We start from the raw sequence: 26,946 nt of genomic DNA on the forward strand, positions 1-26,946 counted from the left end.
TCCGCCTACAATCAAAAAGAGTCTATCAGCGACGTCATGGTTCGGTTGGGTTCGCCACGGTTAGCAACTGGTGTGACGTATTTAAAAACACTTTATTACATGAACCGTGTTCTACACCGAGCCTGTTGCACTAGGCCAACAATGGAGCGTCTAGTAGGTGTTGTGCATGCGGAAGCTATCAAAATGACTACCGACTTCCGTGCCGTGTGTGTGTGATGTATGCAAATGTTTTCCTGACGATAGTTTTTTTTCTGTGTCGTATTCTCTTCAAAGATAAAGAGAAAAATGGGAAAGGGAAGCGAAAAAAAATCCTTTCTTGGACGATTTGCACGCTTTCCTGTTAGTTGCAAAATTTTACATCTTTGTTTTGAATTTTACATAAACACTCACGAGCAAGTCGCTCGTTCGTACCAAAGGTCAATTGTTTGTGATCACGGAAGCGGAAGAATGCACCGGGGCTAAATGTACCTCGCGTATGCAAACCATTCTAGTCCTTCAATGCCATTTGCTGCATCTCGGAATCGCTTCACTTGGTTGTTTCATTAAGAATATTCTTAAAAGCATTTCATTTCCGTGCACGAACAAGTAACAATCAACCACTCGGCCGAGAAACGAATGGTCGTTCGAGCATCACACTGGAAACCGGATAGATAAGTCACGGGCCGGGATTTGAGGCAAACTAAAGAAGAAAAAAAACCTAAAAAGAAATGCTACAAAATGAGCCGTTTCTGTTGCTTACAACAATAAAACCGGGGCAAAAGGTATTTCAAAGGAACATTGCAAAGCTCCCAAGAGTGTGACAAATCTTCGACAGGGAGACCGAAGTGGATGGTTTTGAGATGATACGGATGTAAAGTAATAGTTTAGCTATGCCTTGCCCTGAAGCAAAGGGTGAACATACAATATAAAGGGTCGACCCTTAGAAGTTCCCGCACTGAACTGTCTCCTAACTTTGGAGAAGATCTTATCCGACCACGAAGGAAACACGCAAAATTATCACGACAAAAAAATGTCTGAAATTCACTTTCTCATAGAAAAGTTCACAATAAACAGCAAATTGTAAAACTGCGTCACTTTTTAAAAAGTTGAACTGTTGAAGCACAAACGTTTTCGTCGCGTGTTAAACTGAACTCAATTATTCACCTTTCTAAACTTGCACCACTTTGACACCCTACGAAGAGAACTTCACCAGCAAACCAGTCTCCCTTTCGACTTCGGCAACTTTGCGTCCGCAGCCTGAGACCTATCGCAGACGAGTGCTTGCCGGTGCTGAAGATCACTTCCTTTTATTCGCCCCGGCCTCCTGGAGACAGACGCTCGTGCGCGCTGTTGCTTCGTCGGTTGGTGGGCGGGTTTGTGGTTGTTTGGGGACGAATGAAACAGAGATGAATGATGTGGGTTCGGACCGACCTGGTCATGGTTCCTTGCAGGGACCTTTGAAATGGGAGGCGATGGAAAAGGGAAGGCTTTGAGTTTTGGCTTTACTTTGCCGAACAACGAACCGCCACCGGAATGAACGAACGCCCGGAGCTATCCTGAATCACTTTCCCCTCTTACGATGAGGATGCTGCATGAACCACGGATGAACCATTTCCGAGCAGGCACTGAGCTGAACCGAAGATTTAAATTCGCCAACGTCAGAACATCGTCGTGTTCTTGCCTCGGGGAAGCGTGCCACGGATGAATGAAGAATCAAAATATGAACATGAAATAGTAAAAAAAAAAGATAATGCCAACCTCCGCATCAAAATACCACACAAAACACCTGTTAGCGGAAGGGGATTGGATTTTAGCCGGAAAACAATAACGCCATGCGTGTCGTGTGAGCTTGGAAAAACGAAGAGGAACAACTCCCCCCCCAACTGTCCCATGCTTCTCCCCGGGCGGTTTTTCATGCAAGCAATATGATCCTCCTGCGGCATGGTGGGTGTCGATTTTCCAAAACACAGTCTTTTAAATGTTTAAAGTTTCTCCACCCGAGCAGGTGATTATGCTTCGACATTTGCATAATATATGCAAATATTCATTCGCGGGCGCAGCCAAAACTGTTCGATCGATAGGCGTAAAATGGAGGATAAAAATCCGGTAGAATATTATTCGCTTATGGAGGTTTTTTAAAGGTGTTTACAGTTCATATCGATTCGTGGAAATATTTATCAGCACTATCGTGTTACAGTATCAGTTATTCTTTTTTTTTTTTTCAAACCAAAATACCAAACTGCGAACTAGCCTACACGATTCCACAGCTTATTTGTTCTAATTCAGTGGCTCTCAAATGATAAACCGCGACCAACGGGCTGTCCGTACAACGTTACATTTCCGTTGGATAACAGCCAGGGAAATTTAATACTTTTAATCATCTTTATTGTTTGAATGGATTGATTTTACAACTCATTCAACTTTTTTCATTTTCAAATGCATTTCTTTTACAATTTGCTTTAACAAACGCCAAAACTTCCTACGAAATTACACTATCCGAAGCTCCAGTACTTAACCATGTACAAATGTGAAACTTTTCGTTAGCATATTGTAATATTATCTGTGGCATAAAAAACTGCTGGTTCATTTATTTCTTACAGTTTATGACTGTAAAACATGCCCATTTTTACGACCACTGACTCGAGGAATTTAAATAGTTAAAATTTAGTTGGTTGAGAATGACTGATTTAACGAAATGTGATAAGCGCAAATTTGCACGCCTCCGAACCGAAGGGAAAATTTACGAACAGCGGTACACGATAGACGTATGCATTTTCTTTTTGTTTTCCCTCCGTTTTATGCCGTTTTTCACAGACAATACAACACGTGTGTGCTTTTTATCGGGCGGCCATGTCGTGACAGCTGCACCGGCGTGGTTTCACCTCACCGTTATCACAATAAAAATGGCGACTACAAAGGTGCCGAAACCCGATTGGGCGAAACAATCGCTCGATGCGTATGGGAAATTTCATTTTCCCACCCCCTGAGACAAGGATGGTTGGTTCTGCTTTTTTCCGTGATTGTTTTGCGGGCACATTCAAAGGGAAAATGTTAGTTTTTTGGTTTCATTCTCCATTCTCACCGGTTCGGTTGCTAAATATTCAAACGCATGTATGAATGTGTTCGCTCGAAGGAAGTCCCATAACGCGGACGTTGTTTCATTCCTCGAACGGTGTGCTGCTGAATATAGCTAACGTTTTTGGGGAGGGTAGCAAGCTGAGCTGGTGTATCATAAATCTGTCGCCCAACACGGCCGTCGGGTTCGGTTGCAAAGCAAATATTGCCTCTCGAGGCAATCCATCGTGTGCCGACATTTAGTGCGCCCGAATATCGATGAACTTTGGTGAGGTGTCCCAGATATGTTCCGTTGGTGGTTTAGTGTTTTCGCAGGGAGCAAGGAAACAGCGAAACAATAACCCTTTGGGTGATGAAGTTGTTATTTTTGAATTTAAACCAAACACACACCGGTGTGTGAGGAAACAAGTGGAAGCGATTCGTCACGCGGTTCTTCCCAAATTCACACGTAACCACCCCGGGGGGGTTGATGTAAAACCTGTTGATGGTCGCGAACTTCGGAATGAACCACCCCGAAGCTACCATCGACAAATGTTCATTCGACGATAACCATCCCAAAAGGACGATGAGGAAGCTTTCTACAGTTCATTCAACGTCTGCTGCCTTTGTGGTTTTCCTTTTTTGCGCCCAGCCCAGCGTGCTTTCGGAAATGGTTGGCCGAACGTGGATTCGGTCAATCATAGCAGTGGCAAAATAAATTAATAACCGAGCATTAATCAGCACACCAACATGTTAATCCGGCCGTCCAGAAGCCGAGTTACATCACGGGAGTAAGTTCGCCGCTCGGACGTGGCGTGCTCGGCAGCAGACAAACACAATTAAAACCACGTGGAAGTTTTCCGGACGGAGCGCGTACGCAACGATCGCCAACTAAACCACCTCCGCTGGCCGCTCAGTTTCCAAACCCGATCGGTTCCCAGGAAGCAGGAAGGGCCTAAACGACGCACATCACGTCCCACGGTCATTAGAGGCGGTTAGAGGGTGGTCGAGCGCCGACCATCGGAACCGGGACGGCGTTAATCTTCCCGTCAACAATGGATATTATTGACAGTGTGGTTTGGGTGTTCGCGGTTTCGCGTAAAGGATTAATGGGAGATGTGCGTTTTAATATGCAACACCAGGTTCGTTGTGGAAATTGGGCTAACGAACAGGAATGGATTTGACCCCTGGCGCAGATGGGATTTATATCATCATCCTGGTGTGAAAGCGGACCTTAGGATATGATTTAATTTGGGTAAAATATAATCATTTATTTATTTTCCACGATTTTATTTAAACCGAGTCCTGAGGTAAGACTGCTCATTACATAAAATAAATGTACAAATCTTCTTACGGCAGCTTATTATTATTTTTTCAACCGTCAGTCACTGTTTAATTATTGCGTGATAAGCGAATGCTCCAAAAATATTATGAGCTATAAACGAAAATGTTATAATATCTAAGCCATTTTCCCTTACATTGAAAGGAGATCACATTAGAATTAAATAACTTGTTTGGTTTGGTAGATTAAAAACATCTAGAGTAAATGAATCTACTAAAGAGAACTGTATCACATAAGACTGCTGGCTCTAGTAACAAAGATCTTCGAACTCAAAACTACTTCAATTTTGAGGCATTAAATCTACTAAAACTCGCTTAACAGTAGTACGATGTTGGGTTTATTATTGTGTTTTAAGCAATCTTTAGAAAAGCATACATTTAATTATTCTTGTTGCCTTAAAAGTGCATATCAAAATTTGAATTTCGTACACCGATCGGATCAGAAACTGTGTTCAACTTTAATTGTTACAAACTTTGGCAATGTTGCATTTCCATCCCCTTCTGACCTTTAATCATCATCTTTGGTTTTGCTGATGAAAATAGCACTCGCCCACCGGAAACCGTCCCCACAAGAAGTACGATACTCCAGTGGGATCCGGTCCATACAGCTCATATACGTACTTATCGCCAAGCATTCTCTTCCGGCTACGCACTCGAAATACGCATTTGCCATTTGGAAAGTCGGAAGGGAGCGGGACTCCCCTAGCAGCAGGTGAATGAAATATTCAGCTCGAGAAACAGAAGGATCTCTTTCATATGAAACCTTTGGAGTTACGGTCAAATTATTGAATTTCTCGATGCTTTTAAGCTACAATCGCGCACGGGGACATGGCGCCCAGTGCTTCATGCCGGACAGAGTAAACTCCTAAAAAAGATAGTTGTAGTTGTCTATTTTAAGCGGATTTGTTAGTACTGCTCGTCTCCGGGAAAAGCAAACCCAGGCACCAATGTATAGACGGATTTTTTTTCATGTGAAGCGTAGTTTCCTGAACGATCACTTTGGTCGGTCGTTCCGCTTACGCTCGTGTCTAGATGTTTCTGTGCTGGCCATCGCCGAGATTACTTACGTTATTAGTCGCACCGAATTCATTAGGCTCCGGTGGAGGTTGGGCGAATGGCGCCATTGTTATGCATCTTGCGTAGCCCGTAAGAAGTCCTTCGCATGAAAGCTTCTTCGTTGTAGGTCAAGCTGGGTCGCAAGCAAAAAATTAAAGGCGCAAGGATTGTCGTACCACTTACACCTCAGTCTGCAAATGTCTGATGAGACCCTGCCCGAGACCGTAGGCATTAACCATGTGCAACACCCAGTCGGCCGTCGGTGTATAAATCTCGCACCGTACATATGACAGAAAAAGGCCATTACAATTCACTTCCCTTCCGCCGAACTGGTGGAGGTTTTGCTCAGCTCTAAAAGCGAAACGTTCGGCCATTGTTGGCCTCAACCGTTCATGGGCATCCAACTGTTGGAGAAAAAGTGGTGCAAACGTAAGGCAATCCTGTCACCGAAGATGCAAATGAATAAAGCTGTTTTCAGTTAACACTAACAGTACCAAGTGGAAAATTGTCTTGAATATTGTCGTCTTTTGCAAATGTTAACTTTAAAAAGCAGCAAATAGAGTTATTTATGCAGCTTAAACTTCTAAAATACTTTTGTTGTACACTAACTATGAAATTTTCACTTCCGCAGTAACGAACGCAGAGCAAAGATAAATTGTTTGCTTAACAAGACTAGTAAATAATGAAGCTTACATTCAACTATCAGCTAAATAGGTTCGCGAGTAGCTAACATTTCCCTCTGGGGTCAAAATGACCCCTGGTGATGCTCAAGGAAGCACGCAAAGCCAGAAGGCGTAGGTGCTCTGTACTGTGGAGAACAAAAAGGGGGAAAACTTTACACTGCACCGATGCCCCTAGCTTTCCATCCCACCGCACCTCACATCCAACCGTCCTTTTCCATCCAGCTGGAGGCGTTAAAGTGAAAAGTAGCACAGAATAAGTACGGGAGAGGGTGTAGTATAAATTGTTTTTCAAGACTTTATCCTCTTTTGGGAAAGGTTCTGTTTTTGCCTAGATTTGCCGCCCTCTGAGCTCATGGGGGACCATGTCGTTCAGTCGGATTGTCTCATTTAAGTCAACTCTTATTCTCTTAATCTTATTGCTGTTTACTTTCGGTTGTATTTGCCGAAATTTTGTTTCAATTTTCCGGTTATTTAAAAAAGGTTTATGTAAGTTACTACGATTAACACGTAGTTTGAAAATATGTATTACTTACTAAATGTTAACATAATTTCGTAAAATTTTACCATTTTAATGTAATAAGACTGAAAACATCTGGAATATCTTTTTAACACTACTGCATTGGAGGGTTAATGGTAGTGGACATAATGTTCAACCCAATTAATTGTCACTGATATCCTTTCGGAAAGTTTAGACTGCGTTATTTAACGGCAACCTGACCGTCCCTCTGGGACACACCATTTTCTTCACCTGCAAGTGCGTAGTGTTTGGAACACTAAATCACCTTATATACAGCCTCTCTTATCGCATCCGGGAAGCTCGTGACGTGCATTAGCAAAAACGAACGCAGTTTGGTTTCCCCCAGATTCCTGGCCTCGTAATGCAAGAGAATCCTGGTATCCAACCACTACGCCAACGAGCGCGATAACAAGTCATACAAGATATAAACAAATGAGCATCGATTTATGTTAATATAAAGCGATACGCAAATTCATAGAAATATTCCAACGCCTCTTATACAAAGGGAAAAGGCATTTGTGTGCGTATGTGTGCGTGTGTGTCCCGAAGAAGGGCCAGGAAGGATTTCTCCCATGTGGCTTCCTTCTTCGGTGACAAGTCTTTTACGGTCGTGCACGTGTTCCGTTTCTGCTAGTTTCCGTTCGGTTATTTTAGAATATTTAGAAATATTGCTCGCTGTTTATTTTAATAAAAGTGCGTTGTGATGAATATTTCATCCTGGTTTTATAAGCGTTTCCTGGCGTCCTGTTTATACACATCCGAAAAGGTTGCGTGGGACATGCATTATTCAAATTTTCGTTTTCAAGTGCACCATTGAATGTTTATTAACGATTCATGATTCTAAAATATTCCAACGGTGCAAAGCTAAATAAAATTGAAAGTTACAAGACAATCATGATCCCAGCAAAAATTTATGTCTGTAGAAGAAGCCATGGAAATTTAAAACTCAAATGTGTAGGTTATGTTACTTCTTTTTAACATTAACAACATGTAATAATGATTTTTCATCGATATTTTTGACTATGGTTCTTGACAACTAAGAAGTTTTATTACTATTCACAAACGATTCAAATATTACATTGCCACCACCACTATCGCTCCACTTCCCTAATCTCCCCACCGGCCCCCTCCCCAGTCAATAATCCTCCTTTGGCTTTCGGCGCCCGATAGTCATAGCCGACGATTTCTGGATGTTGCCGCGAGAGCTCGTCGTATGCCTCCACGAGGCGCAAACATTCATCGACGGAAAGCTGAAACGAGCGAGCGAGCGGATCGACCGATGCCTTCTTGAATGTCAGCTCTGTGAGCTCTTCCCGTCCTGCCGGGGGATACAGATTGGAAACACACCGGCGGCAGTACTTTTGACGCATCGAAAATATGTGCCGTATAACTTTCTCCACCGTGTCGAAGTGAACCTGCGTCAGGGGCGTCCTTAGCGGAACGATCGTAACAACACCAACGTCTACCTCCGGCTTCGGCACAAAGGCACGGCCCGAGATCATAAACCGTAACTCCGGTTTGCTCCAGATTTGGTTCATAACCGACAGCCGGCAACGCTGGTCGGACAGTATCGGTGCCACGATGCGTTCGGCGACCTCCTTCTGGAAGGTGAGTGTAAGGCTGGCCCGTCCATAGCTCCAGGCACCGGTTCGTAGGCTCATATCCCGCAGCCAATTGATCAGCAAGCGTGTCGAGATGGCGAAGGGTAGATTCCCGATCAAATGTACTGGTGCGCGCTTCCCATCCATCCAGTCGTGCTGGGGGCAATCGGGAAACGCATTCTCGATGCGATAGTCCAAGATGTCGCCCTGCACGATGTCCATCCGCATGAACGGTTGAGCCACTTCCGCCAACATCTCCATAGATGGCATAAACCGACGATCCTTCTCTACCACCACCAGGTGGCGAGGGTTTTGTCGGATGATCGAGCGAGTTATGCCACCCGGTCCGGGTCCAACCTCGAGCACGTAGTGATCTCGAATGTTACCAGCCGCACGCACTATTTTGTCGGTCAACCGCTCGTCCATGAGGAAATTTTGAGACAACTGTTTGATGGCCCGCAGTTGATACAGTTTCACCAGGTCGCGGATCGTAGGAAGCGGTGGCAACCGGACTCCGGTTGAGGTTAGGGCTTTGGAAATTTTTGTAGAGGCCATCGTGTAGAAATAGGTTGGTAAAGTACTTACAAACTAGAAACTCAAAAGATGAGGAAGGTAGCTTGAAATCCTGCAAAGGAAACACAATTTCGTCAAGGATGTTTATGGATGGAGGATTATGATGTAAGCATACTCACAGCAACCTCACTCGTGCGACGCAAAAACAACGTATCGTCCCCACTTACAGCGCCTTGTTATCAACCTCCAGCTTCACCGGTTCCTCAAAATCGTCCAGGAATTTTTCCTGCTTCACCGAGAACATGGAATACAGGTAAATACCGAGCACGGTACCTCCCAGCGCGATACCGGTCAGTTTGTTGTTCCGCCGCTGCCGCTGCAGTTTCTGAACACGCTGCAAGTTTTGCTGCTCGATCAGTCGCATAAAATCGACCTCCGCCTTTTTTAACTGGCGACCCGATTGTTCGATCTTGAACTCACTCTTCGGACCTTCACTGGAGGACATTTTTCTGTGCGATAATGGACAGAATCCTTCCCGTATCCTACGGTTTAGAATGAATATTTCACAACGAAATGATATTGTTTCTCATCGGCAACACGAAAAGTGGTGAAATTTTGACAATTGTAGTGGTGATATAACTTTTTCCCAGAAAAAATGTTTTGAGATTTCACCACTTTATTTTCATTGCTGCGGTGAAAATTTTAACGAAATTTCAAGGTAATTAGCGTAAATTGTCGATAATTCTGTAGGTTTTAATATAACTATTCAACAAAGCAGGAAATGTTATAAATTTAGAAAAGAAAATAATTCAGTTGTTAATGTCATCCACGCGAGCTTATGTGATTTCAATGAACAGTCAGCTGTCACTGAAGTTCTCTCAAAGATGTGAAAGATTTAAAGAGAGAGAGAGAAAGAGAGTAATGAAAACAAAGAGAATTTGAAAACATACATCACACACACATATTGCCATTCTCCGTGAAATACATGAAGCTACAGCTGATTTTGTTTTGTTTTTCTGTTGCCAATGAAATCATGTTTTGGTAGACGCAAAATCAACATTACCAGCGTTTCTGCATTCGTCTTTATGAGTAAAATGTATTTACTGCTTCAAAAATGTTTTTTAGCTCTTTGTGTTTAGTAAACATGGATCCCAATATGCTTGATGTTGAATATTTCTTGCATTTCCTGGTTTCGCAACCGAAGTGGCGAAGTATGAGTGCAAGAGAATAATGTACACAAAAAAAATAAACAAAATCACTTGCCTCGCAACTCCCTTCCTCTCTCTTTCAGATTCTCTTATTTCTAATCATGTTTCTCTTAAGCTTACACCTAATTTAATCGTTTAAATCATTAAATGTTAAATTTATCAAAGCAAATGAACATCGTATTACAAAAATGCAGCGTTTTTGCACATCTATCAGGAAGAAACTTTATAATCGAGGATCAATCGAACGATTGCGAAAAGTCAAACAACTGCCGGAGAGAAAGAGAAGAGCAATGTGGAGAGAGAACAAGTAACAACAAAAACTACTATTTTCAACGGAGGTAGGTGAATGTAAAGTTCAGTATTGAATTAGAAGTGAATGTGCGACGTTGAGTGCTCCGTCTGTGCCGTCTGGACCGTCCACAAAGCATCCAGCTAACGTTTTCGGTAAGAGGAAAAACACTGGACAAATGCAACCATTCGTAAATGTGTCTTGTACTACTAACTTCCGCGTATCGTGAAGTGTAGCAATCGTACCGTTCCGAACTTATTCCCTTTGGTTTGCTATCGACTGATGCAACGGTACTCCGATAGATGTTAGAGATTAAATGGTTCAAGAGCGAAAACAAAAACAGCAACAAACCGTGCAATCTATATCAATTCGAAACGACGCAAAACATTTTTCGTCCGCGTGAAGCACAAGCCAGATGTCCGTTTTTGCGTCGCCAATAAATGGTGGAATAATTAGGGAAAATATGGTGCTGTAACCGTTTAGGTGGAAGTTATACTGAAAACGTTTTCCATGCCCAGCCGATTCTCACAACGTACGGTTCCCCACGTACAAATCGCATCCCCATTTTGGTTTGCGTAATGCTGTTGAATGGAAAGCATAGCTTCTGGATTCTACTGCGCTAATAGTGTACGCGGTACATTCCCATCAGTACAGTAACCTGTCGTAAAGCAGCTGTGAAAAAGGAGGAGAGAAATGAAATCCTCAGCCTGTTCCATAGCATACCCCTAAAAATACTACCTTACTAATCGTGTGGATGGACCGCAAACCAACAACAACCAAAACAAAGAACTCTAGGATGAGATGTTTTCCTTTGCCATTGCACTGGTTTCTGTGTACTGAAGTACACTTTTCGGAGGCAAACACTACTGCCACACGTGTCGCAAATGGAAGCATTAGAGCGAGTGGAAAGACTTCAATTGCACTCGAGAACACCATCAAATTAGCTCCCTTTGACGAACGAGGATTAGAAAGTGCATCGACATGCTCTTCTGCGCAGTTTGTTTTGTGTGTTCTGCTGCAAGGAGAAGAATTTCAGACGGGTTCTTCGGTGTCAGGCTAAAAAGAAACAAGCTGCATTTCCCATGTGAACCTGTGACCGACAATAGAACGAAACGTGATGATGGTACATGAATAGCGATTTTCTTCCCCCAAACCCTCTATGTGCTATTCCTGGCGACAGGTTTGACTTTCCCAATGAATCACTGCTTCGGGAACGGGAGGATTCAAAGCGAGGGAAAACCAAATCACCATTTAAATGGTGCTCCAAAAAAGAAACTTTCCTATGTGGTTGCATATGAGACTATGCACGGGGAGCGATACGGGCAAGTGTTCCATTATGTACCACTGGGGCGAAGGGCTCGCTTCAGATGAATGATTTAACTTTAACATTCACAATATACAGCATTAGAACTAGCATAGAAAGCAGGGGAACATGGTATTTTAATGTATCACGTTTAATGCTATTGAGCATGCATCTAACGAATATTTGTATAATAAGGTGACTTCTGAATAGAACTGCAATATTCTTTTAAGTTCTAATGGAGGGTAGCAAACAGAGCATATTTAGCATTACAACATGTATTAGGTAGAATACACAAATGTTCTTTCAGTATATTCCCAAAAATAGAATAAAAACAACGAAGGTATACTAAGGTAGTGCATATGCTAACGAATCCCCTATTTTACCCCGCACCAGAACATACGGAACTCTACGCATGGCGGAAAAAGTCAACGACTGACATTTGAACGGTGTGCTCCACACGCTTACTACGACCGTTGTATACTACTCGGATTGCATTTACTATAGGGGAAGCTGCTTCTTGCAAGTGCATAGTGTTTATGTCCATGTACGTGTTTGCGACAAAATTTGTTACACCGCAAACACTTGGCCATTGTCTTTAAGCACCGGAAGAAAATTTAAAAAATGTGTTTTTCTATTTACTTTCATTATTTTACTCTCTACATTTTGCTGTTGCAGGTTCGATTGTCCCTTGCTGTCGTTGCTGCTGCTACTGCCGTTGTGTGAAGATATTTGAGAAGGGCAATCCATCCACACCGAGTACGTTAGCTTCTTTTGGTACAAGTTGATTTACTTTCTGTCGCAAATCGCACGACACAAAACAAAAAGGTGTATAACACGCATGAAACCATCAGCGATAGTGTGAAAAAGTATAAACCAGCGAAAAGGTCATCCAAAGGCACGGAAAGCGAAAGCAGCTTCTCCGGTCAGCAGAAAGAAGTGATTATCCAGAGTGAAAAAGAGTTCCGCGGTGGAAATTACTTGATCAGCTTCAGAAGCGCCAGCCTTGTGTTTGTGTGTGCGTCGGTGAGTGTGTTTGTGCGCGCGTGTGTTTGCTTACAAATTGCATCTATTGCAGTGGAGAAAGTGAAGCTGCTGTTGCTTGCAACGACGGTTATTTCACTGCTGGTCGTTGGCCGTCGCAGAAAAGCAACAGCTAATTTTGCATGCCGCTCTAGCGAGAAGCACCGTTCGTCCATTCGTCCTCCACGGTTGATTTTCCGCGCTTCAGCCGGGCACTTTCATATCATCCAGTTTTGGGAAAGGGATCCAAGCAACACAGGGTTTGGAAACTTTCCAACAGCGCAACGCGGTTCAGCGACGGGAAGGGGGGAGCTAAATCTGAGGCCACATCATTCAAAAATTTATCGGCTGTTACAGTGAAAACAAAATTGAAGTAGAAAAAGTTTGATAAAGCAAGTGGGTAAAATATTTTGTGTTAAATTTGGTGAAAAATCTCCAAGACCAGCAACAGGCGCTAGCACCAGTCAAGCAAAATGCCGTTCATTTCCAAGGATTGGCGTTCGCCAGGCGACTCGTGGGTGAAAACCGAAGAAGGCTGGGAAAAGTTGAAGGTGCTCGAGTGTGTCAAAAGGAAAAGGTAAGTGTACGTCGGTGCAGAAGTTAAATGTAGAACTTACTGTGAAAAATGTTACGTAACAGTTCGGTAGTTTTTTTTATTATCTTGCCCACTTACTGTTTTGAAAGTGTTCAGAAAGTGAAAACAGAATAACGCCCACGACGTTTTCATTGATATTTTCCGGGCACAAGCACTTCGTAGTTTGTTTTTCTATATCAACCAGCCCCAAGATATGCGAGTCCACCTTATCACGGTTCGAATGTATTTTATTGCACATAAAGGAAGTTGATTGATGAGCTGGTGAATTTATTTTTATTTTTATCATTCTACTACCAATTACCTGAGTGCACGCAAACAAGGCGCCATTCGTCCACCTTTCCCCGCGTTTCGATGATTCATCGTTTGTTGATAGTAGAAATGAAATTATAAAACCATCACCCATTATCACGGGACCATTAACTTTATTGTCATCGCATTGTTGTTTATTGGAACCAAAAAAACCCACATCAACCCGGAATTGGTTATTGCAAACGACGCAATGAAACGTTGCTTCCAGTAATGATCACCCTAATGATAAGTTTTCCAATTAATTTAAGTGTTTTAGCAAAATGGTAAAATAAAATAGGGCAGGGTAGCATGCTGAATGAAATGGAATTCAACATTTGCTACTGAAAGACATTTGTGAATAATTTTAAACAGCTATTTTTGCCAAAGCTTTTGTTTGTTTTTACATAAAATATGGAAGTAATTTTTGTATTCCTGATATTATTTTCAATAAGTTAAGACAAGTAGCATATATTAGTTTTTATTTCGAATATTTGATTAATTAATCAAATTTAATATGTTGCCGGAGCGGAAACCTACCCAATTTTCTTTGAAACACCCGAGCGGGCATGCAGCACCCGTAAGCTAAGCCCACAAAAGCTGTCACGCTGTCTGCCTTTGCGGTTGGCTTCCCCAATCTCGCTGCCCTTGCTAAAGTTCTTTGTCCTTCTGCCATGCGAACATTTTTCTTCGTTCGTAGGAAAAACGTTCTACCCAGCGATGGGCTTTTATCCATGGGTCGTTGATGCAAGATGGAAGGAAGAGCGAGAAAATAGAAACTGTGGGAAGTGGAAAATAACATGCCATCCATGCGACCGTGGCGTGGCTTCGATTGACGAAACACGCTAGACCACCGTTGCGCTGGCTCCCCAGCCCCTGGCGATGTGTAACGTCGATAATAACAAAAACAATAACGGACCCCGCGGAAAAAAGGTCGACGGCGACGACGCAACGGTCAGCTGAGTTTAACTCGTACAAGTCGCGCTGCTGGAGAAAGAGATGACGATCCGTTGCTTCAACGCAAACGCAGCGAGTAGAGTAATAAGGCAAAGTAAACAAACCACATTCGCGGTTGATTGCATCGGGGGGAGAGTGAGCAGAACGTCGTTTGGGGCACGACGCATGGAGCATTGAAGTCTGAGCAAAGCTAGAAAGGTGCACTGAATCATCGAGAAACGGGTTTGTCTAGGGAGCCCGTTGGGGGATTGTGCTTTCCTCGAGGCCCGCGAAGAGAAAACAGCACAAATTGTTCTGAGCAAGTCTGACTTCAACTTCCCTTTGTGAAGGGGTCATGTTTGTCTCTCGCGCTGTTCTCCATATGCTGAGATAATCATTTCCGTTTTTTTTATTCTCCCTCAATATGTTTGTTGCTAATTCTCGCCCCTGTTCGTGTAACATATGGTAATACAATTGATAGGCATGTTATGTCCCACAGGAATGTTATGTAAACAAACAAATTAATATCATCGTTTTATCAATACCTACCAACATTTATTCACAATTATTTTTCTTTTTGATGTAAATAACAAATTGATATTAATCCACGTTGGCTCAAGAAAGCAGTATAAAAAGTTGCTATGATACTTCCTATTTTAGAAAGTGAAATTTCACAAGAGAATAAATGTGAAAATACCCAATAAAAGGAATTAAAAACAGACAAAGAAACAATAAAAGCATTAGTAGGCTTGGTTTTTTTAATTAAAATACTAAGTTACGGTTTGTTTACGTCTTGTCTACACACTACACTCCACAAGGTGGTTAATTCTTTCATTTGTAATACTTCAAAAACAACATAGTTTTACACTTTTGAACACGAATTTGTTTTTAAAATGCGTTATAGAAACATGGATGGATTTTACCTAGATAAAATGTTTTTCAGTCTATGTTTCTGCACAAACTAATATTTTTTCCTTTATTCTTATAAGATGTAGGCATAATTTTCAATGACCTAGTGAATTATAACAAATCACTTTTATTTCTGACGAATATTTTTATTGATTAACAATCTTATGTTTGAATGATTGTAGATGCCTTGCGCTTTTTTCGTGAGGCACAAGAAGAGGCTTTCATCCCTGCCAGGGACCAGCATCATCCGCTGGATAGTCACAGCGTTCGATATCCGCGTACCAACGCAGCTGAACCTTTCGATCGTAGAAGTAAAATCCCGGACACTCGTACACCGACAGCGAACCGTCCGTATTGCAGGCCAGCAGCATCCGATCCGAACATTTGGCACCCGGATCGACATCCTGTGGCATCAGAAAGTTACGCCGACAATGCTGGCAGTGTCGTTGGGCAGCTTCATCAAACAGCTGCTGTTGAGCATGATGATGATGATGATGATGATGATGGTGATTGTGGTGATGGTGGTAATGATGTTGGTATCCAAAGTCCGTCATAAGGGTGCAAATTTTGCGCCCATTATCCCAGTGGTGCAGGCTGGGACACTTGAGCAAAACGGCCTTCCCGTAGACGCAACGGTAGTACATGTCTCGGTTGGTCTCGTGCTCGAACGCGATGTGAAATCCGAGATCGTACCGAGGGCACATGAAGTCGGGAGTCTCCGGAGCGAAGCACCACTGACGCACGACCAATGGCATCACCGGTATCAGCACGTGGTGTTGTGTTAGGCAAAAGGGATCGAACTCGTAGTAGTAAGGCTCTTCAGGATTCTCCAGAGGTCCAGCGTTCATTGCCCGGGGATCCGAAGATTGTGGTTTCACCCCAAAGGGACATCCCGTATCGTTCGATTTGGACTTTGCAGGATAATCCTTGGGCACAAAGAATGGTTTGATGTTGGTTTTCGAGGGGTTCCTTGGTGTGGTGATCAACAAAGAATCATTTTCGTACGAGTCTTCTTTGGATTTAGACATCTTTTCCTCTTCCTCGTCTGCTGTTGCCCCCATATCATGTTCTTTTCCACCTTTCGATTCTGTTTCCGGCAAATCGTCTTCATCGAAATTTTCTTCACCAGTCCGAGACTTCGTTTTTGGATCACTATGCTGATACACATGGATAACTATCGCTTCGTTTGGGCTCAGTTTTGTCATAAACGGAGCGTCCTTATTATCGGGAACCGGTTTACTAGCGACACTCTCGACTGGTTTGCTTGTCGTAGAAGGTTTATCTTCGGTTATGGTGACTTTTGAAGTAATTGATCCATCATCGGAGCTTTCACCGAAGTCTGCATCGGCTGCAAGGACTTCGACGAAAAGTTTGTTTTCAGGTGTCGTTCCTTGCGGGAGATTATCGCGATTCTCGTCTTCAATTTTACTGACTGGTTTTTCGTTCAGAAGTGTTTCTTCAATAGCGGTACGATTTGTGTCCATTTCGGATGTAGCATTGGGCGTTTTTGTGACCCGCTTCTCATCAGTAAGTTCCGATTTATAAGTCGACGGAACTGAATCATTTCTGGCGGATTCACTAGCCTCCAAAATATCTGTATCGAATTCAGCGTCATCGGCAAGAACTTCAACGACTGATCCACTGTACGGTGATGTAGTTGCATTTACGTCACTTGGGGAACCCGCTGTAACTCGTACAGCTTTATCGTTTTGACCATTCTCAATCGAATCGGATGTGTTACTTGTTACTTTTACTGTAGTGCTTTCCTCAGGATTGCTGTATTTCAGTACACTTGGTTCCATGCTCGATTGCTGGATTATGGCTGGGTCGGACTTATTTTGACCTTGCTCGGCATTGTTGGCGGTTTCTAGGTTCTTAATTGGATATGGAGCACTAGTCGTTGTATTTGCTTGCGTCGAGCTTTGCGGCAGCGGTGTAGTGGAACTGTCGGTATTTTCTTCAGCACTTACCACCCGGTCCGACGAATGTGTCTCCATTTCTGCATCATCTGCAAGAACTTCTACATTCACAACATCGTTTGAATGTTCCTTTTCCATCACTTGTGCAATTTTAATTTGTTCTGAGCCCGCATTATTTGTATCATTCATTTTTCCATCCTCACCCTTCGATGGACCATCGGTGGTAGTTGGTATTGCTGTGGAGGATAAGTTGTTCATCCCGGCCACTGGTCGGGAATCACCTATAGCTGAAGTAGTGTAGTACTGGGCACTCTGAACGACAGACACCGTGCTAGTACTCCCGTTGAAAAATGTTACATTCATTCCTTGCATTCTCTCCGATTCGCTCGTAATTGATTTCTGGATTATGGATGGATCAGATTCGTTCTGACCTTGATCGGGACTATTGAGAGTGGCTAAGCTCTTAATTGGATATGATGTACTATTATTGTTTCCAGCGTCAGTTGAATTTTGTATTAGGTTTGTTTCGTTGCGTTCAATGTTTTTCTTTTCACTTAAATCGTTTGGTACAACCCCTTCAGTTGTTTCTAACTCAGCGTCGTCTGCGAGAACTTCTACATTGACACCCTCGGTTGGGACTGAATTGAGTTCATTTGCTTTCTTGGAGATTTCTTCTTTGCCTTCACTTTGCGACAGGCAGCTTCTATTGGTGGTGCATTCCGGGAAACTGTTGACATAATTAGGCGTTGGTGGAGTAGATGGTTTTTCCGTTACTCCGTATTGTTGAAGCCCCTGCTGCACATCTTCAACTGATCTTGTATGATCTTTAGCTTCTGTAACTGTAGATGACTTAGTAACTGAAGACTCGCTTGCTACAGTTTTCACGCCCTCCGTTGAAGCATTAGTACCTAAGGTAGGTTCACTTTCATTCCCCTGGACTTCCTTGACCATTACTGTGCGATTTCCCGTGCCTTCAGAAATGGTCAAGTTCTTCTGCTGAAGAAAACCCTCTAATCCTTTCGCAACCTTTTTCCACTGTTCATACATCGTAGACACTTTTTCATATTGGCTGGTATTGTTAAGATTTTCCAGGTCTTCTTTTGAAGGTCGGGTAACCTCCCCTTGTTGGGGTTCGGCTTCGGACTTCGGAATACTGATGTCCCTGTTTGTGTCATCGTTCGCATTAGACTCCTTGTTTGGGCTTTCCTCAAGTTCCGCATCGTCAGCAAGAACTTGCACATCAATCTTTTCTTTATCTGTTTCTTGGTTGTAAGCAACATCTGTTTCAGAGATGTGAACAGTACCATTGTTTTCCATTTCCTTCGTTTTATCAGCATCTGAAGTATCATTGAAAGGGTTGGAGGGTTCGTAATTTTCTTCACCCAAAGGAGGGCCTTCCCACGCTAAAGGATCATCTGGATTCACTGTGGGGACCACCTTTCCTGTGGTTTCCTTTTCTATGTCCGGTGAACTCGTCGGTTTACCTTCGGAATCATTGTTACTACTTTCCGATGTTGCTCTATTCTCTTCAATTTTATGTTGCACTTTGTCATCTTCATCATTCGGTTTGAAAAAAGTCTCTGGATCGGAAACTTCTACATCGCCAACTTGAACACCGTTCGCGTTTACTGGAGGGAAAACTGATTCTTCCTGTTCCGTCTCCCTGGCTTCCTCCGGAAGGTTCTGTTGCGAAGGCGCATCCTCCGGCCAGCGAGGCGCGTCCTCTGGAAGCGAATAAGAAGGGGCAGCTTCAACATGGTCCCGTTCGACACCATCGTCAATATTCGCTCCGATAGTCACCTTTGAAGCGGTGAGCTCTCTTTCACCATTTGAAACTGTCTCATCATTTTTCTCTGGTGTTGTATCGTTGGATAAATTATTAGCAACCACGTTATGCTCTTTTTGGGATTCTGCTTCAACAAACAAGGTACTAGAGGAAGGAGAAGCATTACAGGTAGTGCCTTGAACTTCATGCTGGACGAAGGACTCAGTAGTTCCGTTTGAGTTTGAACTTTTCGTTACATCCTTTGTTACAGTGGTTGCGTTTTGGATCACAGAACTGGTGGAACTAGCCGCTTGCACCTTCTCTTCCTCCAAAGTTACATCACAGCAGCAACCCACCAACAGTAGCAGCCCAATAAATGCCCTCGCGACGATCACCATCTGCTCGTTTCGACACTTCACCATACTCTCAACGTTAACCTAACTTTTGGTTTTGCTCACTGGCACTGCAACCTGCAGAGACCGCTGTGCCGCGTTGTGGCGTTGTTAGAGAACCTTGCAACGGTCAGGCCCTATATAACCTTCACGTCTCACCACGGTACGTGATTCCGTGAATAAATTCAGAGATGGAAAAACACCCCATCCAATCAGACGCTTAGGTTGTGAAGACATAAAGTCGTGTGTCAGAAGATACTGGGTTTTCTTAAGATAAGCAATAGACATATCGTTCGATAGGAATGGATGGCTAACACCATGCTGTAAAAAGTGAAGTGATCTTACTCTGCTCCATTCGCCAGTTTTTCCCGTGGAAGATGCGTCGGAGCCACTTTCGATCGACCATTCCCCAATAGTGTTTTAATCCAACGTCCACAATTCGGTCAAGGCTACCTCCTCCCGACCGTTATATTCTTATGTGTATCTGGACAATCCCGAATAAGGGCACCGACGCTTCCCGGTCCGTTCTCTCGTTTTTCGGGAGAGATTTCTTTTTCCACACCTCCGGGGGAGAGTGGGGTTAAATTCGCTGATACTGCGAAAACTTGGCAGCGCTCCCCGTGTTGGCAGGGAGGATGATCCCGAAAATAGGTCAACATTAATGTGGGTCATACGCTTCGTTTCGACATTATTACTATTTGTCTAACGGCTAAGGCGCATATGAGGTTTTACTTGTTTGTGGCTTTTATTTTTACACTGTATTTAAAGAATAACGTTGGCAGTTTATACCTCCTCTTTTATAACCTAGGTCAAAAATCACTTGCTACTAAAATTTGAAAAATACAGTTAAAATTTGAATTTGTTATAGACATGTTTCTTTTTCTTGATATATCATGCTTAAAAAATATCGTACACAGTGTAATTTGTAATAACGCTCGTTCGGTTCAACATCAAGTAACTTCCATTTTGTACCAAAATTGAAAAATTTGAAACGATTGTAGTGCTCTGATTCACAGCTGCCAATTTTGCCACTTTCGATACACTTTTCCTTTCAACCAACGATCGACGGTCGCCTCCTTTCGATCTTCAGCTCGGATGATGTTATTATTATTTCATGTAAGTTACATGTTACCGAGGAGTGGAGAAAAAAGATACCTCCACATCCGCTGTTACTTTCTTTCTGGCTGATTGTTAATTGCCTTCGCGTTCATTTCACTTTTAATCCTCGTAACATGGCATCGTGGAGGGAAAAAAAGATGCTTAGAGATTTCTTGCCATTTGATAGCTCGACGAAGATGAACAAATTTCGGTACAAATGATGATGATGATGATAATGAATATGATGCTGAGACCGGTTGGGAAATGATGCCATAGAGAGGTTGTAGCAACAACTACAGTGCATCACCATTAAACTGAAGCGATCGTGTTCTTCTCCACTTTTTGCTTGGATAATGTGTGATGGACGTCGTTCGATGCGCAAACCCATTTACACAGACTTTTGGAAGAGGGCCCCAGTTTGGTCTTCCTTTGACTGTACTTTGAGAAATATGCTGCTTCAAGCGCGGACTTTAATAAAGTTGTAAAACTTTGGCGACCCAGGTATTGCTGAATACCTCAAACAAAGATAGGTTAGAAGCACGTATCATCTGACTTTTGAGATAAGTGTGCTTTCTAAGAATAGAAAAATATCTAAATTAAATATCCTGGTCTTTTCTGGTTAGCAATTTTGCTTTCTAATATTTTATTTTGCAATAACCATAGCTTCTGATGTGTTTTGCTAGTCTTTTCATCTAAAAATTTTAGCTTAATAAATCTAGTACAACTTCAGCGCACAATGTAACGTGGACAGTAATGTTAAACCGTTTCAGCTTATGGCATGTTAAAAATCTCAATCATCTGCATGTAAATCGTTTGAGAGGAGCTAATTGTTTTCTTCCATTTCATCATTCCAAAGCTTGGGTAATTTGTTCCACCCCCTTCAAACCTTCGCAGCAGGATTCACTCCGATATTGATGTCGACACTGTTTCTCGCCTCTATATTTCGTGTCCATATCGTAAGTTTCCCTTTCATCGAACACGCTTGTGCCTTCATTCCGGCCAAAACATGTTGGCCAACAGCGCATGGTGCAAGGAAATGGAAGAAAATTCACCACCGAATACTCGTGTGTATCTGCAGATTCCGATAGCGAGGATGCCCGGCAGACAGTCGGTGTAAAAACGTTGGCCCCGATCGGTTGCGCATCAGTGACTGACTGAGAGGCAACGCCCCGCTCGGTGGCTTCCACGCAGGCATTCTAACACTTGGCACGCTTTGCCCACCACTGGATCCACCCGAGGGCCAAAAGTAATCCATCGACCGTAAGACATTGTACAGCCAAATCGGTGCCGGAGTCCGTTTTGGGCGCTCCGGTGTAAAATTATGCTCCGCAGCTTTGTAGTTCGCTCGCTGAAGCATATAATTTTCTTTTGGCATTCCACACCAGTGATGATGAGGAGGGGGAACTTGATTTGTATTTCATTGCTGACACACTCGAAACAATTATCTACTGCTAATGAACCAGGTCAAGCAATTTTTCTTGCTCCAATGCGAAAAGATGTGCTATAAAGAACTAATTGGTATTTGCAATTGACTGATACATTCTTTTCTTGTTTAATTGCAGATGCATTTCAGAGTGTAGCAACGCAAGCGACACCGAAAACGAGGGTGAAAATGGGTAAGATAACTATGACTTAAGGAAAGAAGGCTTAAAATGTTCAATATCATGTCCTTCGGTTTGCAGCGACAACGAAGTACCTCCGCACTGTCACATCACGCTCAAGTGTACGCGTGAAATCGCCGGCTTCAACGGGCTTGGGGAAGCGGTGCGCCGGCTGGACTTCCGCAGCTCGGTTCGCGATGGACGCCGTTTTAACTACGTGTGTGCCCTGCTACGGCTGCTGGTGTCGGGTAAGGGGATCACCAGTCTACCGGGCGGTGCCCAGCGGTTGCTGCTGCAGATGCTAGAGGAGGTGGCCACGTACGTGAGCGACTCACAGCAGAACATTAACGTACTGCGAGGGTTGGTCCAGCAGCTGCGCTCGCTGCTCAACCAGGAAAACCAAAAGTGCTGGGGCAAACCGCTCGGCAGCCAGAGCCTCTGGGCCGAGCACGTCCAAACGATCCAACGCATACAGGACATAGCTAGTCAGATCGAGATAAGAGAGGTAAGGGGAATGAAACAACCACCACCACCACCACCACCTAACCCTTTCTTGATTTTGTGCCGCAGCCCGGTCCAAACATTCGTCCAAAACTACACGACCTGCCGGAGGAGTGTGTGCGGGAGATCATCCTGCGAATCACGGACTACAAGGATCTGGAGGCGTCCGCCTCGGCCTGGTCGCTGATGGCGGCCCTCATCTCCGAGCAGCGCGTCTGGCGCGAGCTGTCCCACTTCCACTTTACCAAACAGCAAATCGATGTGATACTGGAAAAGATGTGTCTACAGGACACGAAGGAGCGTCACCGTAACTGGCAGGCGATCTATCACGCCTTGAGAAAGTACGCGGATGGCATGACAGTTGATTGAACTAAACCGGTTGTAATTATAATATTTTTACATCTTTACAGGATGTACGGAGTACGCGAGGATCTGCAGTACGCGGAAATTCTAGCCTTCTGCAGACTGTGCCGATGCCTGTTCTGGCCGTCGGCGGGTCACCCGTGCATAGTCGATCAGTGTCCCGATTTTCGCCAGCGCGTTCAAGATGCCGGCAATAGTAATAGCAACGAAACGCAACCCGTGCCGCCGGCCAAGTTTTTGCAATACTTTTCGTTGTAAAACTGTCACACGTAATGCGGTCCGGTTTACCGCAACAACGGTTAGAGAGAGGATAAGTTTCTCCCTGTTTCGTCTGCCTCCCTCTAGTACTATTTTCGTGTGTTACTGTTTCCACTGAAGGTTTAAATTAGGTGCGATAGAAATAGGGAGGACATGCTGTGAAGGTAGAAACAAATTGAAAGTAGGCTTTACAGTTGCCCGGTGCACCAGCCTTCGAGGGTCAGCAGCTAATCCAGCGGAAATGAACGGTTAGAGAATGGACGCCCTTTTTATAGTTCAGCCCCTTTTATATATATTGATATTTTTTATTTTAAAATACCTAACAAACGTAAGCATTATACGAACAATATTGTAGTTGATCAGTACGATCGATCAGTTCGACGACAAATCGTAGCCCGTAGCGTGTGCTTGTTGTCAAAGGTGTCATTCAAATACGGATGTAAATCATCCTACTTGGTGGCCCACGTGAAACTATTTAAACTACTCATAACAGAACCGACAACAGACAGCTAAACCAAGAAGAACTGATCAGTAAATTGTGAGATTAAAAGAAGAATGCTTAGCGCAGTTGGAAGCAAACGCCGTACACGACCGACCGGAAGGGACACTATTGAACGGAACCGGAAATGGAAAGAGAAAATGCTATATATATATTCTTACATTGATACATACCTAACCACAAACGCAAAGAGAGGGATATATTTTCTAAAACGACTCATGTACGTTTTATCGATCAACATATTTTCACAAGCTAAAAAAGAAAGGAGGTAGAAAAGAATGAAATATATTTAACCGTTACGATAGTAGAACTATTTATAGTACGAATAGCACCAGTTCAACCGATTTGGGAAGCGTCCCGGTTTTTTGGCAAGTCAACAAAGGTGTGAGGGTTTGGAAGGGTTATGGTATCGGTTTGATTTTCAACCGAATGCCATCCACCACGAGTCCAGCAGTAGATTATCGATGGATTAGTTTTGCTGAAGTAGAACGCACGTAACGATATCGGATAAAGCTTCGGACAATACGACGGCTCGTACAGGAATTAGAGGGCACGAATTTCTCTCTTTTTTGAAGCGACTCTTTCTATACTGTTTACTATTTAAAAAAGGTAATCTAGCAGGCTAGGATGCACATCGATGTGGTTACTTTAAGCGCGTTTACTTGAAATTTTCGCAGAACTATGCTATTTAATAAGCAACATATTTTCTCTGATCTGATTGTGATAAATGTAGTGTTCCGTTTGAATATGTGTTCCATACCCGCTCCGGCGTCTACAGGTATGATCTTTATTCGATGATATTAATGGTTAGGCTCAGATAGAAGGGGCTTCGGATGGCAAGAATCAAAGGTGCAATGAATTTAAAAGGAAAGAAAAAGAAACAGCAATCGGGAAAGGGCAAAATAAAACAAAAATAATAGCATTATGTGATAACGTACATCCAGCGATCAGTAGTTGCTAATTGGTGCAATGATAGAGGAGTGAGTTTGTGGATGGTTAAGATATCAAACTGCATCCGTGTACCGATACCGTTGTAAAATGTGCAAAGATTATTAGTTTTTAATCAAATTGAGCAACTTATAAAACCAGTGTTCCGTTCGATAGTTCTTGCAGCTTTTAAACAATTTACGAACTGGTAATTGCACAGGACAGTGCATGCGAATATCCGGTAATGTTCGTATTGATCGGATACAGAGGAGTTAAGTTTGTGGAACATTTGTGTGACTTTTGTCTCTAAACGCTAGACAACGGTGTCGTACGGACTCGGTAGCCCTACGACGCGCAGCGCATGTGGCAATCAAGCATTAAACACTATTACATAGCGCAAACGACGAATAAGGGGCGTGCATAGTGTATTGGTAAAAATTATTGAACAACTAAAACAAAGTTCCTCAACAGAACCCACACTTGAGACGCTCGTTGACGCTAGATACGATCCGTAGCGTGCGATCCACAACGCGAGTTGTGGCTTCTTTTCTTCCATCGCCCCCTCAAGTCAGGGAAGCGTTGTGTGGCTCCCTGGAGACAATATTCCCTAAACGATTTCAGTGTAGTATAATTAGCGAGAATTATTTCAACCCAGTTTCATAAACGGTACCGATTTAATGATTCCGCAAACGTGCTGCACCTGATAGGTGAGACATCATTAAAGAATCGGTTTTTTTTTGTTTAGTTCGTGTTTGGTAGAAGTTCATAAGCTGTAGCAAAACTCTGCGGTTTCGTATGATTCGTACGTACTTGCAGACATACAAATATACTTAGCAGTTTCCTAGTGACCTACGTCGGACATTCCACAGGTCCGGTGGTCCACTGGGAAGCATAAGTTACATTGATGGAAAAAGATATCACTACACAGAAGTGGACATTTTAAGTAAACCTATCAACGATATGACAAAACGTTTGCATGTTTTATTTACTATCCGAAAGAACAGTTCTTTTGATTTGTCACGCAATTTTTGTTTTGTTGGCTGGTTCAACTCTTTGTGCTAACATTTTCGGACTACTATAAAAATATGTAGTTAATTTAGTAATCGATTTAATTCATTTAATTTTAAACCTCTAAAAGGTATATACGATAAAATGGGATATATCAGAGCACTTCACTTGTTTATTTAAAAAATACATTTCATTGTTCAAAAATGTATTAACTTTTCCTATCAACTTTTCCAACCGTTATTTCAAATTGCGACAAAGGTGTTTGAATCTTGCTTAGGTTAAAGACCTTGGTTACAAGAAAAGTGTTTTGGTTTTTCAGGCAACACTGCTGTCAGTTTCAGACGTCCAGAAATCGGTATAGTGATGGGAAAACTGAATCCCTACAAGGATTCGAATCTTTCGATTCAAATCCATTCTGAGATCCGGATCTTCGAATCCGAATCCCAATCCGTCATATCATCTAATGCTCATCTAATGCCGATTTTTCATATGATGTGTTGGTAAAAGAGTAAATGAGGCCCCGGGCTAGATTCTCCTCTTCCTACTGGTTCACATTTAGCGCCTGAAGCTATGCAAAGCGCGACACATGCATTCGTTTCGAATTTTTGAACGCTAACGGTTCGCTTTAAAGACCATAACGGTTTAAACTAATCACGCAGTGGAGGTTGAATGCGGGTTAATATACTTTTACATGTTAAGTTACTAGTAAGTAAACTATACCACACATGATGGACAGCATGAAACAATGAGTTTAGCCGAAGAAATGATTTGGAAACGGCGGCACGCCCGCAGCGAGCGAAGCGAGCGGACTGCGCTAGGTCTACCGAAAAAGAGAGTTTGTTATAGTTTTGAGAAATAAGGGGGGCCCGCGCATGTGCAACACAGTGCGCGAGAGGAAATTTCCTCTTTTCTGGTAGAATAACTAGAAAAGATGGATAAAATGTAATATGTTCCTTGAGACAAAATTACGCGTCTTGCAAAGACCTTTCGTTTGAGGGGTCATTTATGGAAATCGGTCAAGGAACCAACAAGTTATGCGAGAATTGGCTTTTTTAACCTAATTTGCCAACCAACCTGATTTACCTTTTCGCCCCCTTAGGCGAAAACTTCCCAGGAGCGGGTTTTATCAAAAACAAGAAAGTACGGTAACATCTACCTTCAACACAAATGCGCGTCTTAAAAAGACCTTTCATTTAAGGGGTCAATCGTGAAAATCGGTTGAAAGAATCAATAGTTATTAACAATTTGGCAATTTTTTGCGTTTCAGTAATCGAGGTTTATCAACCTTGTTCCCGATAGAGTGCTGTCTCTTTTCCACACAATTAG

General features: G+C 43.0%; 2 protein-coding genes across 2 annotated transcripts; one reads left to right on the forward strand and one right to left on the reverse strand.

The window, feature by feature from the left end:
- Positions 1-7,721: 7,721 nt before the first annotated feature.
- LOC131285762 (dimethyladenosine transferase 1, mitochondrial) lies at positions 7,722-9,059 on the reverse strand. The gene is made up of 2 exons (XM_058314618.1): positions 8,924-9,059; positions 7,722-8,856 (listed from the first exon to the last, which is right to left on the reverse strand). The coding sequence occupies exon 2, from the start codon at positions 8,784-8,786 to the stop codon at positions 7,722-7,724; it is 1,065 nt and encodes a 354-aa protein (XP_058170601.1). The 5' UTR covers positions 8,787-8,856; positions 8,924-9,059.
- A 3,166-nt stretch (positions 9,060-12,225) lies between these two features.
- On the forward strand, positions 12,226-23,468 carry LOC131286653 (F-box only protein 25). The gene is made up of 5 exons (XM_058315636.1): positions 12,226-13,141; positions 22,026-22,079; positions 22,146-22,569; positions 22,635-22,906; positions 22,976-23,468. The coding sequence occupies exons 1-5, from the start codon at positions 13,038-13,040 to the stop codon at positions 23,184-23,186; spliced, it is 1,065 nt and encodes a 354-aa protein (XP_058171619.1). The 5' UTR covers positions 12,226-13,037; the 3' UTR covers positions 23,187-23,468.
- Positions 23,469-26,946: the final 3,478 nt, after the last annotated feature.

This window comes from Anopheles ziemanni, chromosome 3 (genome assembly GCF_943734765.1).
Source record: "Anopheles ziemanni chromosome 3, idAnoZiCoDA_A2_x.2, whole genome shotgun sequence".
NCBI lineage: Eukaryota > Metazoa > Arthropoda > Insecta > Diptera > Culicidae > Anopheles > Anopheles ziemanni.